At 39.8% G+C, this 19,203-nt stretch overlaps 1 protein-coding gene across 2 annotated transcripts in view; it reads left to right on the top strand.

Annotated features, from left to right (window-relative positions):
• Window positions 1-18,715, top strand: part of PLOD2 (procollagen-lysine,2-oxoglutarate 5-dioxygenase 2) — a 55,665-nt gene extending 36,950 nt beyond the window's left edge. Inside the window, exons 10-20 of one of the 2 annotated variants that reach the window (XM_033150392.1) lie at window positions 1,126-1,247; window positions 3,495-3,599; window positions 4,960-5,085; window positions 6,836-6,977; window positions 8,119-8,181; window positions 11,881-11,994; window positions 12,358-12,423; window positions 14,084-14,188; window positions 15,201-15,347; window positions 16,468-16,593; window positions 18,079-18,715. In XM_033150392.1, coding sequence (XP_033006283.1) covers window positions 1,126-1,247; window positions 3,495-3,599; window positions 4,960-5,085; window positions 6,836-6,977; window positions 8,119-8,181; window positions 11,881-11,994; window positions 12,358-12,423; window positions 14,084-14,188; window positions 15,201-15,347; window positions 16,468-16,593; window positions 18,079-18,234 — 1,272 coding nt within the window. In that variant the 3' untranslated portion in view covers window positions 18,235-18,715. The remainder of the gene's footprint in view (window positions 1-1,125; window positions 1,248-3,494; window positions 3,600-4,959; window positions 5,086-6,835; window positions 6,978-8,118; window positions 8,182-11,880; window positions 11,995-12,357; window positions 12,424-14,083; window positions 14,189-15,200; window positions 15,348-16,467; window positions 16,594-18,078) is intronic. The other variant, XM_033150393.1, reaches the window with a different exon arrangement.
• Window positions 18,716-19,203: the final 488 nt, after the last annotated feature.

Below are 19,203 nucleotides of genomic sequence, written 5' to 3'. Positions count from 1 at the left end.
GGGCAAAAGATCACAAACATTTATTCTACATTAATTAAAAAAACAACAACAACTGGCTACAACCTTCCATTTCCACCCACCTTCTTTTAAGAATAATAAAATCCAATACATTAACAGCTTAGTGTTATGCATGTCTACTCAGAATTAAGTCCCATTGTGTTCAATGGGGCATGCACCCAGGTTGAGCTGTTATAGGATTGCAGCCTAAGGAGTTAACACGTCTGTAAAATAGCAGGAGTGACCTAAAATAGTAGTTGATCTTTGGCTTGTTTATTCTGCTGCAAAATTTCCAGTGTTATTTTTTACTGTGACGGTTCCTGCTGATTATCATAATATTTTTAGTAAGTCTTAACATCCAAGTTCAAAGTGGAAGTTATTTGAGGCGAAATAATATTTAAAGAGGAACTCTGTAAAGGTGGACTGACATTTTAGAATGATTATTGCTCTTCATTATAAAAATAAGTAACTATATAAAATCACTTGTCAGAGATTTAGTTGTGTTGTAGACCCATTGCAGCTAAAACAAAGTATTTTAAAATGTTATTTTCTCTAGCACCTTCTTTTTTCCTGTCGCTGGTCTGTGTGTTCTTCTGATTCTTTTTTTGCTTGCTAGACAAAATACCATATTTTTCCGTGTATAAGACTAGGTGTTGTCTTTTTTACAAAAAAAGGTTTGAATAGGGTAGTGTTTAGGGGTGTTTTCTTAATTTGGAGTCCCCAAAAATAGGGGCGTCTTATACATGGGGGGTCTTATACACAGAAAAATACGGTATATCTTCCTCTCCTCTGGGTCTCTTTCTCTTACTATTCCTGATTTCTGATGTCCCTGGTGAAACAAGCATGTGTATGGGGAGGGGAGGCATTCCTGCCTGGGGCTCCAGCACCAATCTGTGTGCATCTACTTCAGTGTCTGAAGCAAGCCTATGCAACCAGCCTTACTTTGGACCTTGAAACAAATGTCTGTAGGTCAAGGATGCCCTTCTGCAGGAGGTATAGTGAAGGTACCTGCTACACCTCTATGGGGAACTTATACCACAGACTAGTACTGGACGGCTCTGTTGCATGTTTAATTTTTACACGGTGTTACTGATTTCTCATTTATTAATTATTTCATTACTTTTTCAGGAAGTTCACCATGAAAGACATATCAAGAAGTTTTGGGAAAAAGCCAAGCACATGTTCAAAACGATACAAATTGTGGGACCTGAAGAATATCTGAGTCAAGCTGATGCTAGGAACATGGGAATGTAATTTTATTTTTAGCGATTTATCTCCTAAGATCTATATGTGAACAGGAATGAAATGTGTAGATTTAGACAGGAAGATGTCTAATTAAAATGAGCAGTAGTGGCCCCAACAATGTATTGTGTTTATGAGCAATTCCTGCTGCTTGCTTGTAGGCCAATGCTTGTTGGCAAGGATTTAATGATCCATCGTTGAGACTTCCAACATACGTTTTTAGAGTGCTGAGAATAATAGTTCATGTCGAAACACAGCAGATGTTGTAGATTATTCATCAGCCTCTCTGTTAAGATCATTATTTTATTTTTATGTGTGTTTTTTTTAAAAGAAGGTTGGCTAACTACTTTTAAAATTCAACATCTAGAATTAACATTCAAGTAATGTAAAATAGTAATAGTAATAAAGCAATTGTAAAAGCCATTTAAAAAGCAGAAAGACTAGCAATGAAAATAGGGAAACAGCAGGTATAAAATAGACCATCCATTAGAAGTTCAGGATGATAAAACTGTCTTGATCTGGCACCAAGAAGCTAACAACATAGGCACCAGCTGTGTGCCTCTAGGGCAGGCATCCCCAAACTCGGCCCTTCAGCTGTTTTGGGACTACAATTCTCATCATCCCTGACCACAGGTCCTGTTAGCGAGGGGTGATGGGAGTTGTAGTCCCAAAACAGCTGGAGGGCCTAGTTTGGGGATTCCTGCTCTAGGGAAACTGGTCCGCACCACCAACCCCACTCCCCAAACTACTCTCTCCAATCTCTACCCATCTCTAACAATGTTATGTGGGCTGCCCTGCTCAAATGTTCATAAGTAAGTCACCTGTTATCATGCTTGTGACCTGTGGTTTTCTTCTTTCCAAACATTCACTGGCCTGCATACCTTGATCCTGTGAATTCTCGCTGCCTCTCCCAAGGCCCAGACACTTGCCTCTGGGATGTGAGAAGCTAGTTGCAATTCTAGCAGAGGTGGATGCTGCCAGGTCTCAACAGAGTGTCTTTTTGCTGTGGAGTGGGGCTGCATCCTGGAAAAAAATATCCATATGGCTTTCACTCTCAAACAACCTTTCCACTGAACAGAATAGCTCCCCCATTGTATGAGCTGCAACATATGTTTGGGGTGATAACATACAGCTGGTTCCTCTTTCATTGAAAGGTTGCACCACAGGGGGAAAAATTCAGCTGTTATAAATTATGAAAGTTCTGGGAACGAGAATGTTCATAGCCTTCAAAATGATCTATGTTCAATAGCTTTTTTAATCAGATCCCAGGATCACATCTCTTTGTCTCTCGCGCACATATATGCACACTGGATTGGCCATTTACTTTAACAGTGCAGCACAGCAGTTTAATATCACATTTTATTTCCCAACAGAATTCCCTGGTATTAAACCTTAGCTGCAATAGGGTCATCTAGTCTAATCCCTTGCAATTCAGGAATCATTTTGCCCAAAGTGGGGCTCAGTAAGAGACTCATGCTCTCCCAACTGAGCTATTGGGTGAGGCTCCAGTCCAATAGTAAAACAGTAAACTAGGGTTATGTTTACCACTTACCTACCTGTCTATCACCTGGGGAATAATGCTGCGACCAGAAATTAGAGTTGTACATAGAGGACAATGGTTGTATTAATATGTAATTTATATTTTTATTCATGTAAGCTATGATCATGAATAGGTATGAAATAGGTATGGTGGGTATCCATAAATTGCTATCGTATTGCCAGATTTAATTTTCAACAAATAGGTGTACAGTTGTCTTAATTGATGACATTGTTATTAAGAATTATTTTTTTCATTTACTGGGAAGGAACAAGTTAATGACAGTGAATGTGAATTTAGATAATATCTGGGGTTTTGAAAATATTGGGAATACAGCTCTCCAAATCCGGGGGTAATAGAGGAATTTCACTATGCAAATCTTCCAGAAGATGGACGAATTTCCCCAAATTGGCACCTTCAAAAATCCAAGACATCTTTGCAAAGAGTGAGACTCATATTTTGAAAAACTTCCTTCTGGTGGATAGATAAATCAAGCGAAACCCAGATTGTATTATTAGCCATAAAATCTATTACATTCAACTACTAACAGTTGCTTTAAGTAAACTTGTTTCAGGAGTCAAATTGCCAATTCAGGTAGCTATTAAGCAAAGGAACTTCTTAAATGCACACTGCAGCTGTATGCTTAAAACTATTATCATCTCTTTGGAATGGAACATGTTTACAATGCTAATGCCTTGTGTGTCTCTTCCTTTTCAAGGGACATCTGTCGGCAGAAGGAAGAATGCGACTATTATTTCAGCATAGATGCGGATGTTGTTTTAACGAACCCCAGTACTTTAAAACTCTTGATGGAACAGAATCGGTATGCTTATGGCAAGAGGGGCTGGGAAATTTATCAATTCTAGGTTCTTTTATTGGTTTCAGTGACTACTACAGGTTTGTTTAGTAATTCCTTGAAATAGATTTCTCATGAAAGAAGATACACTGGGTGGCATCCAGTGGTGTTCATCTGCCGGTAGAGTAGATTTCCATTTGCGTAGTGGTGTTTCCCATTCCTATCTCTGTACCTAAAAACTGCAGAGAGCTACAGTGGGGGAGGAGAGGGAAATTACTTCTGCATCACTGGATATCGCCATTATGTCCGGGCAGAGGAGAATATTAATGCACTCCTTTATGTGAAAACTAGCCTTCCACTATGATTTAGGCAGCTCTTTTTCTATATATAATTGGATTTTTACAGTTTTATATTCAATCAAACAACACAATATAACATTTGTCATATAAAAGAAAAAGAACCCCCCCCCCCCGTGACTTCCCTCAACTTCCCTTCTGGTTCTTTAAACATTTACTACTTCTGTTTAATTATTATCTTATTTTTTATAATCTTATACCTTAGTACTCTTATTTTATTATCAGTTTAATACCAAATTTTCCTTCATGATTACATCTTACAGTCAATTTCATTCCATGTTGTCTTTACTTAACCTTTGATCTTATTTTCTTACTTGTAAGTGTTTAATCAAACCCTGCTAGTGAGTCCATATCTTTACAGTATTTCTGTAAATACAAGATAAAAGGTTCCCAGTCTTTTTAAAATTCTGATTTAGGGGGCTCTTCTTAATCATGTGAGTGCTCTGTCATTGGTGGATATGTGCTGCGGGGATGGAGGACCCCCCCCCATGCTTCTCTGCGCATCTTGGAGTAAAGGCACTTCCTTCAGCATGTTTGCTTTTTGATCACGTCAACTTTCTTGACTTTGACTACAATGTTCCTACAAGAGAGACTCAGTTTCACTATGTGTCAGTTAAGGCTTTAAAGAGCTATTTTATCATTCACACTATTAATCCATTTTATCCTGATTGGCAGCCCCTTTCCTAGACATCAGGCAGAGATCTTTCATCGCTATTTTAGCAGAAGCTTTTCAGTGGGAATGCGAATGATGGAATATAAGATTTTATGCATGCATGCATAACATATACTCTTCGCTGAGCTATGGCTCTTGAAATTTCATGTTGCAGTTGTTGCTTTACAAATTCAGAATTCAGAAAGACTCTGTTTTTCTCACTATCCCAGAGGCAGTGACTGGAAGCAAAGAGGCCTATTTAGAATAAGTGACAGCTATTAACATCTGTCTCTTCCCCAGTTATAGAGCTCTTCCTTGTGATTGCTTCACATTTCAATCTTTTTTGTTAACTTTCAATGCCATCATGTTTTTAAAACAGAAAGATGATTGCCCCTCTTGTACTGCGCCATGGGAAGCTTTGGTCAAACTTTTGGGGGGCGCTGAGCCCTGATGGATATTATGCTCGGTCTGAAGACTACGTGGATATTGTCCAAGGAAACAGAGTGTAAGTTAACTGTTTACTCTTTTGCATAGGTGCTGACTATGTGGGGCCCTGGGCACCCACAAATTTTAAACGAAGGGGCTGCTACACACACACACGCCCCCCAGATTCCACTTGGTGGCGTGCGCACACTGTGGAGCATGTTGATGTCACATCGACACACCCCTGTGACGTGCAGCAGTAACATTGGCACACCGCGAGTGTGCCAACGCTGTACATGAGCACACCCTGGGCACATGTAGTTTCACATACAGACATCCAACAGCTATCCCAATAGTTGTTGTTGAAAAACCACCTTGTTCATACTTCTTTTGATTTGATTTGTATGTATTGATCATGTCTATATTCCAGCTTTGCTCCAAGGAGCTGGCTTCGTGGCTGAGCAGAGAACTCACTGGGTAACCTTGAGCCAGTCACAGTCCACCAAACCTACATCACATGGTTCTTGTGAGGATGAAATGGGGAGGAAGAGAACCATGTATGCCACCTTGAGTTTTTTGGAGGAAAGGTGGGGTATAAAGCATACATAACATGCCACATCAACATATGTGTTAAACAAGTTGGTTATGGGAGGGAAAAACACTATTGTGGTGGCTGTATTGACTATTGCTTCAGTGAACATTTCTTAAAGTGAAGTATTTCTAAGAAACAGTCAGCTGTGAGTGGTTTTCAGCCCTTTTTCGGTTAACTAATCCCTGTAACGTTGAAATATCCTGTGGATATCCTCAAAACCCATCTCCATGCATGCCCCACAGTCAAAGTAAAAAATAAAAACCCAAGAAGAATCTGGTAAGAAGGACTTTATTTAACACTTGTAAAGTTCTGCATAACCCTGGGTTGTAAAAAAGGGGGGCTCTCAATAGTGTGACCCACTTACTTTTAACGGCTTGCATTGACTGTGTATTAAATTCCTTCAGCATACCCCAAACAATTTACTTTCCCCATACTTCCTGCATGTTTCAATTCTGGCTTTTTCCTCAGCCAGAAACCATTAAATAAGGAATTAATTGATATTGTTATAAGCTGGCTATTATTGGGGGAATATTGGAAAACTAATAAAAAATTATTTGAAAAAATAAATAAACCATAAAAGAAGTGACATATAAAGATGTTGGTTCTTGGAAAGGCTGCTTTTAATTCCATTTCCTTGTAATTGCCATATATTTTAATTTATAAGCTGATTTTGAAGAGAATGTGCTCTGTCGATAGTTTTAATTCAATAACAAATGGAAGGGAGATGTAAAAGTGAATGTTCTCAATTCAGCTATTTTTCTGATTTTATTCTTGTATATGGATCTGTGAGCAAGAAACCTGGCCCTAAAAACAAGCAAAAAAATGATTGATTTTGCTTGTTTACTGTTTGTCCAGCTTTATAAACCTGCCACAGGGTCAAGTAGCATTCTGGGACATGCGGTTCTACAGCTGGGTGTTAAATATAATTTTAGAATGGTTCAGTTTGTGCCTTTCTCCATGTGGCTGCGTTACCAAATATTCCACAGTAACTTATTGGTCTCCTTAGTCTTGTTTACAAATGGATAATGTTCTCTCAGTTCTGTATAGTGGAGCTCTGTGGAGCTTCTCTGCAACAAGAGTACAAATGATTTTTTAAAAATTACGCTCCCATAGTATTTCCATCCTGTTTCGTGAGTGGAAAATTTTCACCATAGGAAACAAATGATGAAAAAATGATGAAATTGAATGACATTCATCCAAGTGTATATTACACCCAACTCAATTTACCATTTTCCCCCAGGGGTGTATGGAACATCCCTTATGTGGCTAACATATATTTGATCAAAGGACAAACGCTCAGATCTGAGATGAAAGAGAGAAATTATTTTGCAAGGGACAGACTGGATCCTGATATGGCCCTCTGCAGGAATGCGAGGGAAATGGTGAGTTGCATGGGTTTTGAAAATGTCTCTCTACACGTCGGTTGTTCTTTCTTTCCAATTTAAAGTACTAGCCAATTTTTTGTGAGTTACAATCACTTTTCTGACTCTTTGTTACCTCTTCACAACGGCAGCAGTTAAGCCAATTCACATCACAACATTTTTGGCTTTGAGTATAGTTAACACTCATAAATATTGTGTGCTGCCTGTTTCTGAATGCAAAATTACTTGTGAACTTAATCAATACCTATTTCAAATGGTAATTGTAGCTCAGCACTGATTTTCTATTACCCCCCCCCCTAAATTTTGTTCTTGAGTTAACAAGCCATCGCAAATGCTATATATTGTATGAAGGATACAATAGAACTGATGTCACATTATTGCATTTTAGAATTGTCTTTTCAAGGGCAGGAATGATTGATCTTGTTATTTCAAGGCAGATTAAATTTTGCTAAACAGGAACAATGCTCCTTGTCGTTATTAGTGTTTAATGGATGCTAGCATTATGAGAACATATATGAATATCATTGCAATACAAATGTAAATCTGTATCTGTACTGATATCTACACTAGTTCCAGAGCAGAATCAAATGACAGCTATTTCCAGGCAATGTAGCATTGAAAAATAATTTTGCTGAATTGAACAAGAAAAGTTGGCAAGTATTGAAATTTATTCCCTCCTTTAACAAGGCATGATTTTCTTTTGTTTGTACTCGTTCTGCAGAATAGTCCAATCAACATTCTCTTGTTCTCAACCTTTCCTGCATCAGTTATTGCAATCTGTGCTTACCATATGCTCACGTTCAACTAATCTGACTTGGTGGCTCATCAGACAAAGTCTTCTTTTTTCTCATTCTTATGCTGTGAAGCAGCCTGGTACGAGCTTGTCTCTCTGTGTATGTTTTTTAAAATACATATACATATATATGTATATATATGTCACAGCAGATAAGAGGCTGAGAGTTCAAGCTTTTAACCCGTATGTTTTTAAGCTTTGCTTGGAGCTGCATGATTTCAGAATACCAGCTTTTGATTAAAGGATCTTGTTTAGCTAACATGCAGCAGAAAGCCAATGCAGCTCTAACAGTGCGAAAGAGAGCAATGGAAAGTCAACTGATGTAGTCCTTCTCCTCCTTCGTTTTAGACCTTACAAAGGGAAAAAGACTCCCCTTCTGCGGAAACATTCCATATGCTCAGACCCCCAAAGGTTTTTCTTTCTTTTCATTTTTTTACTCATTTATTACAATGCCGTTTTGCTCTCCTAGAGGGAGGTATCTCCTTCCGTTCCCTATACCCCAGTGATAACTGGGCATTGTTTTGTCTCGAGCTTTTTCAATCTGTTTCTTTCCTGTGGCCATTCAAAAGATTAAATCACGAATGGAAGCAAAACAGCTGTCAGTGCTGCCCCACACAAACCTTTGTACAGGAATTCACACAGGGATATGTTGAGTAGGTTCTATAGATGGCGGTCAATTGGCTGCCGACATTTACCTGCCCTCCTGTCACCTACATCGCTACAGTGTATTGGATGTGAGGGCGATCTGGCTGCGACATCTGTCACCCCATTGATCGCCAGGGTTGATTCGGCTACAGTGTATTGGGAAAGGAAAGGCCATTTGTGATGCAGACATACAGTGGTGCCCCGCTAGACGAAAATAATTCGTCCCGCGAAAATTTTCGTCTAGCGGGGTTTTCGTCTTGCGGAGCGGCAATGGGAGCCGCGCTCCGCAAAACGAAGAAAAAAAAAAAGATGAAATTTTTTCGTCTTGCGAGGCAGCCCCATAGACTTTTTCGTCTAGCGGGGCAGCCTCCCGCTAGACGAATGCTTTCGTCTAGCGAGTTTTTCGTCTAGCGAAGCATTCGTCTAGCGGGGTACCACTGTACTGGCAAAGCCAATCTAGCAGTCTCTGCCTGGTGGGTGTGCACCAAACCAACTTCACCTATGTCTTGTCCCTAATCTGTGGCATGACCCAGCAACGGGGGTGTCAGGAGGTCAGGTAAGTGCCACCACTCCAGCAACCACTGCTGATCGGCAGTTTTCATGATTATGCTTATATGGGTGGTTGCCCAAGGTCTTGTGAAGCCTTTTGTCCAAATGGAAGGACATACTTTTTGCTTCTCTGTATTTTCACAGAGGATGTGAGCAGAAGCTGTCTTCTGCATGCAGGAGGGCAACTTTCAGCCCAACAGTAGCACATTTCCCACATTGTTGAGTGTGTAAGCCAGTATGCTAGTGTACTTAAACATATACCCAAAATTCTGATGTGGCATAATTGCCAAAAAAAAACAACGTTTCCTCATTCTTTTAATGTAAATCATTCTTGTGATACAAGACCCTGCTTCCTAGTTATATACATGTGAGAATCACAAATTTTGTGGTATCGTCTAAGTAACAACTCATTTTTGCATTGACCATTGCTTCTAAGATTCAACCTCCATTAATTTCATTGTATCTGCTCATGTTCCATTGAGACTAATGGAGATTGAGGATTTCATCTTTGAACTTTCTTTGTCTTTCATTTAGCTATATCATTTTTCACTTGTTTTGGAAGTCAAAAAGGCTGTATCCAAAGGGTTTCACTCAGCTGACAGTAAAGCTCCTGCTAGCAGAATGGAGAGGGAATAGATTTTTGGAAATTTTCCTCCCTCCCATGCACTCCTACTTTCCAAAACCCCCAGAGAGACTCTTAACCCAGATTTAGAGGGGAAGAGAGGCTGCAGGGGGGAGGAGGAATTGTGGGAAACTCATTTGTTCCCTGAAGCCTTACGATCAGCTGATAGAACCCAAATTATGTGACCCTGTTAATAAATGAATGAATCTATGAATGGGGCCACTCCACATCATTCGAGAGGTAGTCCCACCGTTAGCAAATAGAAGAAGCCACAGCTGATAGCAGCATAATAAAGTCAAATTTCAGAATGGTTTTTTTTATGGAAGAGTGCAAAAAAAATAATGAAATATAATGCCAAAATATTCTTTAAGTCAAGAACCAAACAGTCATTCATAAATTGCATAGAGTTGAATACAATTTAATGGGCTCTTTCTAGTTAAAACTGGATGTAATTCAATGGCTTTTTGTTGCTGAGATAAAGTTACCCATGCTCTGTTATCCATTGTAGTTGTAGGAACCAGAAAATCTGTTGCTTAATAAGGATGGCTTGCTGTTCCCTGTTCCCCTAATGCACATTTTCCAATATCTTGTTATAATTAAAACTGAAGCTCCCTCGTGCTGTAAAAACAGAACATACTGTGGTTTCCCTACACTTCTCATGAGAAATTATGTCTCTAACGCAATGACATGGTTTTCAATACACCCACTGTCAAAAGCATGCTTTACCACTGTATTTCAACAGTTCTATGCTGATGCAACTCCTTTGGAAGTAATGGAGCATAAAACTGGACAGTGGTGTGGTGTATTTTTGTAGCAGAGGGAAGTGTTACATAATCATCACTTAACTGTTTTTGGCAGAGCTTTTTTTTATTCAACTTTTCGTATTTATTGTTTAATAAGAGCCGTGGGTTGAGTACATGTTTATTATGTTCATTTTTAAAAAAAGAACATTACAACATTTAAAAAAAAACTCCCCCCAGAAGACTTAAACCCAACCCTTATGTTCTTGAGATAGTGTATCTGCCTCACTACTTGTGCAACATGGTCTGCGACAGAATTTGTTATGCCTACCTGGTAGCCTTCAGATGTTTTGGATTGCCAGTCCCAGCAGCTCCAGGTTGGAAAGGCTGCCCTATCCTGATCACTGAGGAAACTCATAGACATTTGCTTCCTTAGAGACAGTAGCCACAGACCCAGAAGCAAACCAAGAAGTACCTCATTATAGGAGAGGCCTGTATTGCCATGTAGGTTTGAAGTCACTATAACATAATTTGTTCAATTGGTGCTACCCCTGGCTGGTCCTACTAGCCTGCTTGGACAGAGATCATCATCAACATGAGGATTGGTGTGGCTGATGTCTGGCTTGCAGGTGACCAGCATGCTAGTCATTCACAAAACCACAAGTGTCAGAAAAAGCAAATGTCTTGAAGCACCATTATTCAGAATGGCAAGCAATTGGGCTGTGACAAACACAACAGTATCTTTGGATCAGTTTGAAAATATAGGCCTGTTTATATTGAAAAGGAAAACAACATACCTTCCCAATTTACTTAATTTGATTTGTTCTATTTAATATGAAGTTAATCAGTCCTACAAGGATCATGTGGCTTTTGCTACTATTCCAGTACATTTTGCTTTTCATCCTCCTTCAAGCATTGCACAGTGGTTTGTTGTTTTCATCATATTCATAAAATTAACTATTTGAAGGGGAACATTTTCATTACAGGTCAACTCGCCAAAGGATCTGTTAGGAATCTGTTAGGAAATGGGCTGAAATTGGCACTCTATAGAACTCCGGCACTTGCTTCTCTATTCATGTTTTTACCGGAATTCAGCAGATCAATATTAGTTAAATATTTAGGACGTAAGACAACTACATAAAAATGTTTAGAAGGAAATATGCCAAATTTTCCTTCATAAATTAATCTGGCCACTCATCATCAATTATATATAGATATTAAGAGCATAACTGAGATTGCTGTGTGTGGGTCTCTGATACAGACATGGACTGCATGTAGAGAAGAAACAAATAGCCTCAGCCCATATCAGAATCCATGCTTTGTTTACTGACTATATCTGGTCAGTTGGCAGTACAACTTCTTTAAATCTCCCAAAGAGTGCAGCATACATAGTTAGAATTTCAGATAAAGAGGACTGTAGTTTGTATATTCAGAATGGGGATGATAGTGGGTTTGGGTGATGATTATTAATGTAGAATGGATAATATAGTTTATTCTGTATTTCTAAATATTAAATGTAAACTAACATAAGGATGTTTTTTTGTCTGGTGGTAGGGTGTCTTTATGTACATCACTAACAGACACGAATTCGGAAGACTTATATCAACCGCCAACTACAATATATCTCACTACAACAATGACCTTTGGCAGATCTTTGAAAATCCAGTGGTATGTATCAAAGAATGCAATATAATTCTTTTCATCTCTTTTAATAATCCCAAATAACCTCTTTCTTTTGTCAGCAAACAAATCACAAAATGCTTTCTTACATGGGGATCTTAATCCATTTAATTTTTCAACATTAACCTTCATTGCTCAATTGGGAAAAAAAACTATCCTATGGGTTGTATCCAGCTAAGCCCTACTCAGACCCGACCCACTGAAATGGAACCAAGTTTGTCATGTTCATCAATTTTAGTGAGTCTGCTTTGAGTAGGACTTTCCCGAAAACCTACATTCTAAGCACTTCTGTGTGGATTGTTTTGTTTTCTCTCTCTCTTTTTAATCTAACAAACAAATCTTTGTTCTCAGGATTGGAAGGAAACCTACATAAACCCCAACTATTCAAAAATTTTCACTGAGCACATAGTGGAACAGGTAAGGAAAACCTCTTATTTGGGGACTCACAAAAGGGCTGAACTTCATTTATGAGCCGAGCTAAAATGCAAATGGGTTTTAACTTGGATTGGAGTAAGCTAATTGCGTGTTTAGACCCTTTAACTACCCCCTAAATAAATTCACATATGACTCAGATATTTGGTTTGGTTTTTGGCAGACTTTAGGCCACAACTTTATTGATTACAATCAAATGAGTGGTTGCATAGGCTCTGGTTCGACTAGCTCCCTGCACCCTTGCAATCAGCACTGACCCAGAGCTCTATCATAGGTCTGCCAAAGGTGAACACCAAGGACAGTGGAAGGCGGGAATCCTGGCCAGTCTGCCACCCTGATGTCCCCTGGACTCGGGCATGGGCACAACCCCTCTCAGGGTTGACCAAACCATTGAGTCCCTGGATCCCTTTACTGGAATACCTTTCGCATAGGGATGGCCAGACCTTTCTGCCACCCCTATCACTTGAACCAGAGCCTATCAGCAACCTTACAAGTTGTGACGATTTGCTGCGTGGCAGGCGAAACCCAAGTGGCAACAGCCAATCAGCCAAATGGGTGAAATTCCTGCCATGCCCCTGTCCCAACGACAGGCGACACACAATGGCATAGCAAGGTCAAGCGCACAAGCCCTAAATATAGGGAGAGGTGGGCGGGTGTTCCGATGCACTAGCCCGAAGAGGAAGCTCAGGTGCACGTGCATAGGCTTAAATAGGTCCCTTGATGTCCTTTTCTTGCGTCTCATTGGTCAGATTGCTCCCAGCATTGAGGGACCCACCAATAGGGTATTGTGGCTTGTCCAGATATTCCCACCCACAACATAGGGTTTGGTTGCCAGGTCACACCGCAACACGTGCCCTCATTTAGGGAGGACCCGATTTATTTATGGGCTCTGTATGTGTTTCTGTAACTCCCACACCAACCTGAAACTTGGCCACAGCACCACTAATAATGGAAACCACCTGGGGTTGGGGTGGCCCAATACTTCTCTGCTTTGACACTGAAAAACCATTTCTTCTTCAACAGACCTGGATTTCCATGCCATGCTATTTTGTGCTCTCTTTCTCATGTGCATGTGGGAAGAATCAGCAGGTTAGCATCAAGAGTCCCATAAGCTTGAAGGAATGGAGTTGCTGGAAGCCTGGGCAGCTGTTTGAGTTCTTCACTACATTGTAGTGCCAGTCCTGCTAGGGGAAACCATATTACCACAGCCAAAAATGTTCCTTTCCTCAAATATGGGAACACTGGGTAGATCAGTACAAATGTAACCTTCTGCTGTGGGTATTTGTGGGCACATGAGAGGAAACTGCTCTACAGTGACTGACCCAAGCAGCCACCGAAATGGTTTCTCCTTTCAGATAATTAGAGATTTTGCTGTGTTTTCTCTTACGTAGCTGGCCAAGTGCATGATGCAGAGCAACTGCTGCATAACTCTTGTATCCACAAGCTAAAAGACAAGAAATGACATTTAAGAAGCAAAACAAAATCAAAGCGGTCAGAGTAGTTGCTGTAGTGATGGACCAAGGATTCCCGCAGTCCTCCTCCACCTTAGATTCAGAGGTGTAAAGCATAAGCTACACAACAGCCTTATCAGGCACACAAAGGAGCACAAAATGCTAATGCACAGGTTTATGTTTCCCACCTATAGCCATGCCCGGATGTGTTTTGGTTCCCCATATTTTCTGAGACAGCCTGTGATGAATTGGTCCAGGAGATGGAACATTATGGACGTTGGTCAGGTGGAAAACACCATGTAAGCATAATAGTTGGAAACTTCTTTTAATTTTTTTTATATGGGTGTATTTGAAAATAAAGTATGTATTGGTGACAAAAGGTGAGCACAATCCAATCCCCCTATGCATTCATATGTCCCTGTGGGAGGCACCCATGGGACTGTCATTGCAGGTGCACACATACACCCATCCAAGGGGGAGTTCATTGGGGCAGGATTGTGTCCAATGATTCCATCAGGACTGCAAAATTTATTTTTAGATTAGCAAATGAAGCTTAGGACTCATTTTAATCAGTGATATTAAGAGTTTGGGGCTACCTTGTTAAAAAACACACTTTGGCTTTTATGTGTCACTATTTTTATTTGTGGAAAAAAATACCAAGTACAATGCAATGATGACAGTATTATAGAAATAATGGAGATACAGTGTTATTTTTATTACAAGTCCATTCATAATAGATCTACCTCAAAGTACACAATTAGTTTTAGATCCAAATCCATATTACATTTTGACTTTGTAAATTTGATAAAGGTTTAGATTGGGACTCTTCAGCATGAGGTCCCAGGGTGGGTCCAGTTAAGTTACTATAACGAATGATAAAAGAAAGGCCATCTTTACTATTTTCTTTAACATTTTAAGGCAGTTTACACTTTCAGTATATTAAAAAGCTCGTTTTCATTAATCTAAGATGGTTTTAATAATCAGCTGATAGTTTAAGTGTTGCTGATTTTTTTTAATGAAACACCTATTGATGCATTCAGCCACTACTGAATTATCTGGTGAACAAAACAATGTATCGTTGTACCAATTCCTTACACAATACATTTGATGGAAGAAGAGATTGCCATTTTGGTCCCATAAACTAAGCCATACAACAAGTATATTTATTCACTGGGATATGTCTCAAGGTACCAGAGTATGAAAGCTTTAGAATTGGACAGGCACGTGCTACTTTACAAAGTGTCCCATATGATTTGAAAACATAACCTTATGCCCTATGTATCTGAACATCTCTGTGATGTCTTGTTTTAGGACAGCCGCATTTCTGGAGGATATGAAAACGTTCCAACTGATGACATTCACATGAAACAAATTGGGCTGGAAAGTGTGTGGCTACATTTCATTAGAGAATACATAGCACCCGTAACACTAAAAGTGTTTGCTGGCTACTATACAAAGGTAGGTTAAAATGGTTATTAGAAAGTAAGACTTGAAAACTCAAGCACAGGTGCAGTACCCAAACACAGAGTACTCACGACAGACCCAGTACATCCACCCCACAGGTCCTTCTGCCAGTGTGGATGCCCCAACTGTTAGGATTCTTTCCCCGTGCTTGCAGTCATGGGATTGTTTTTAGCACATGCTGGTGTATGTTTTCATTCCACATTGTGGGAAGTGACAGAGACAGGATGTTTGTATTACTGTATTTCCGTGATGTAGGACTTTTTGTCCTGTGTTCTTTCTCTTTGCTGTTTTGATGCTGATGAGGAAGGAGCTGAGTCAGAATGCTCCGAGTGTATTATATGTAAATAAAGTAGTTTAGCCAATATTGCTGCGCTACTGAGTCTGTCACGCTGACTGCTAACACTCTGCTGATACTGAAGTGTGCTGATGTCTCTTAGGCATCAGTCGCTGTGATGTTCGGGCTGGAGAAAGACTTTGAGTCTCCTGAATGACCGACCAGGAAGGAGAGAACATGCCAGCTGAGCATGTGTCTCTGCCAGGTTCCTACTCGCATGTAGGATTCTCCTGACACCAACAACATGCAAGCAACATGAGGGGGCATTGCAGAGACTAGGAGAGCTATTCATGCCTCCCCTATCCCTATCCCTATCTCTACTTCAGCTTCTGCACCATGCAGATTATTTAATTTCTGAAAATCACGGGAGAGGAGAGTTCTCTTGCTTGAGTCCTGTGTGCAGGTTTCCCACAGGCATCAGGTGAGCGACTGTGAAAAAAGGATGCTGGACTAAGATGAGCTGTTGGCCCCATCCAGTAGGCTCTTCTTATGTTCTCTTGCTCAGGAGCCAAAATTAGATGCTAAATATTATTTAATCCATTTATCAGTAGATTCCTATGAAGTATGTACTAGGTGAACTCTGTGTCTGCAGGCTCAGAATCTTTAAAAAAGGAAGAGAGAGACAAAAGTTGAGGACATCTGGAAGTGAAGGAGCTATTATAAACAGTGGGTGGGAGGAGATCCATGACAGTAAATCACAGATATTTATCATCACAGGGAGAAGGCTTGAGGGATTCCCATGAGCTATCCTTTCTTAACTGTCCTGTTATTTCTTTATAGGGCCATGCCTTGCTGAATTTTGTTGTGAAATACACTACTGAGAGACAACGTTCCCTCAGACCTCATCACGACTCCTCAACATTTACTATCAACATAGCTCTCAACAAAGTGGGAAGAGATTTTGAAGTACGTTTGGAGCAAATCTGTTTATTCCAGCAATGGCTTTCAACTTCTCTGACTCATTTCCCACTAAGCTTGCTTAGAAGTCCCAAATAAGAAAATGACACCACAATGATAATTCGTGGTTCTTTTAAAGTATTAGAACAGCATTTCTTGCAGAGACAGTATAATTGCATCATACTGCGGTGACATGACAGTTTAAACAGACAGCTGTATTCAGTGTTGAAATCAGTGATAGGATTATTTTGTATGGCTGGTGAAAGAGTCACTGTGAGGAGTGTCTTGTTGGAGAAGGAGATGGAGCAGATCCCTCATAAAAAAATTGCTTTCTTGAAGGATCATGTTACAAATAGTTTAAGACAGTGGCCATCAGGAGGTAGATTGCAGAATGATTTGCAGTACCTGGCACATGGTAGGACTAAAAACAAAGTACAGTCATACCTCCGCTTACATATCTCTCTGGATACGTAAACTTCAGGATGCAAATGCGGCAAACCGGGAAGTATTTTTCTGGGTTTCATGTGTGCGCATGCACAGAAGCACCAAGCCATGTGCATGTGCAGAAGCGATCCTCTGGTTGTGAATTCCTCGGGATGCGGCCGGACCTCCGGAACGGATCCCGTTCGCAACCAAAGGTACCACTGTAGATTCCACATCCTTCAGGTTTGCACAGGCTGGTGTAAGGAATAGAGGCAAAGTTCTCTTGTCTCTCCAAGTGGTGTGACTTATTGCCTTGGAAACCACCCCCCTCCAATCTTTTTCCTCTAGGTTGTTACCTGATTTCAGATACTGCATTTGAAGGGATGGAGTAGGCCTAGCAACCTCCTACTACTGATGCCTAGACTAGAAAAGCTATTGACCTGGTTGGCATGTAACGCTAAACCAAATAATGGCTTAGCAGAAACAGGCACATGTGTGGATTCTTGGCATGCAGATCACAGCTGCTGCTATGCTATCCAGCGCTAAGTCATAGTTTGTGTTAGTGCCACATCCAAAGCCAGGCTCATGATTTGTTTCACTCTGGACAAACCATGAGTTGTAACCAAAGTTCGTTCTTGGTTAACTGCTTGTGGGTTGTATGTGGTAGATAAACCACACACCCAGGTTTGAATATAACACTAAGCCAAACCATGGCTTATGCCTGGGTGGAACAACTGCAGAATCAGGTGAGTACGGTAGTAGTAGCTGCAACCTTTGCTCCCAGAACACACATGCTAAGGCATGGTTTGACTTTGTGTTTGATGCAAACAGTGCCAGTATCATCTAGCATGCAATTTCCACAATGATGTTGCCCTACATATGAATTAGAATGGGGAAATGTTAAGGTATGTTATTGTTCAAATGCAGTATATTGCTGGTCCAAATTAATGCACTTGGGATTGATTGCACTTCCGATTAATGTCTTGGGCTTTATACCTTAAAAACCCTCCCAGTTTCTATTGATTTCTGCCAGATGGTGATTTAAAGACTTTTGTTTCTGATTTTTTATAGGGAGGTGGATGCAAATTTCTGAGGTACAACTGCTCCATAGAATCACCCAGGAAAGGATGGAGTTTCATGCATCCAGGAAGACTTACCCATTTACATGAAGGACTTCCCATTTTGAAAGGAACAAGATACATTGCAGTATCATTTATCGACCCTTAATCTTATTTCCCTGGCCTGTTACAGACAACGTTTGGCAATCTATGACAAACTCTTATTTATAGTTCTACTCCCAGAAGATGGTGACAAAAGAAACTTCTTCTAGACTGCTGCTTTGCTTTGGGCTAAAAGAATGAGCAGGAAAAGAAACCCAAACTCTTAAAAAAATTATATCTACATATATCGAAACCTTCAAGCATCTGATCTGAGCCTTGAGTTGCAAAATTAAATAATTATAATTTTGCTCCCTTGTGAAAAGGGAGCCTAAAAGGGAAGGGGAAAATTATTGATGCCGATGATCTATAAAATTTTTCACATGAGTTTTCCATCCATTAGAATAACATTATGAATATGTCTTTTGTACATATCTTGATTAAAGAAAGAAATATTTGCATATCCAGCTATCTATGAATATTCTTCTAAGAAAGAAGTGCATGATAGATAAATGCAAAGCATTGGCCAAAATACACATATGGGTACATTATTTTTTTTAAAGCCTTTAAAAGAAGAAATCCTCAACTTGGAAATCTTTGCTTCTCACCAAGTGTCCTTTGATCAGGCTGGGAACTATTCTGCAACTTTTTTTTCTTTTTTCTTTTGCATCAGTTCAGTGCTGGAAATCCAAGCTCTCTTTTTGGAAACTTTCTAATACCAAGATGTCTTGGGCACCAAATTTGTCTACTCTTATTTAACACTACTTGAATTTTGTATCAGGAGACCAAGAAGTTGAAGTTGCTCTTTTATAAAACGTGCAGGGTTTTGACTTGCCTTTGTTTTTTAAGGGATCAGTTTAAAATTATTCCTGCTGTGCCTACTGTTTGTAATTTAAAGGTTACACTTGAAAAAAAAAAGAATGTTGAAGCATGAAACCTGAGGTGCTAAAATGCACATATTTTCTAAGTTTTATGGAAAATAAAAGAAGTCTTAAATTAAAAAAAGTTTTTGGTGTGTCTGCTTTTAAAAATATGCAGT

This window comes from Lacerta agilis, chromosome 5 (genome assembly GCF_009819535.1).
Source record: "Lacerta agilis isolate rLacAgi1 chromosome 5, rLacAgi1.pri, whole genome shotgun sequence".
Classification (NCBI taxonomy): domain Eukaryota; kingdom Metazoa; phylum Chordata; class Lepidosauria; order Squamata; family Lacertidae; genus Lacerta; species Lacerta agilis.
The sequence above is the reverse complement of the archived record's forward strand: the minus strand, read 5'-3'. Positions and strand labels throughout refer to the sequence as shown.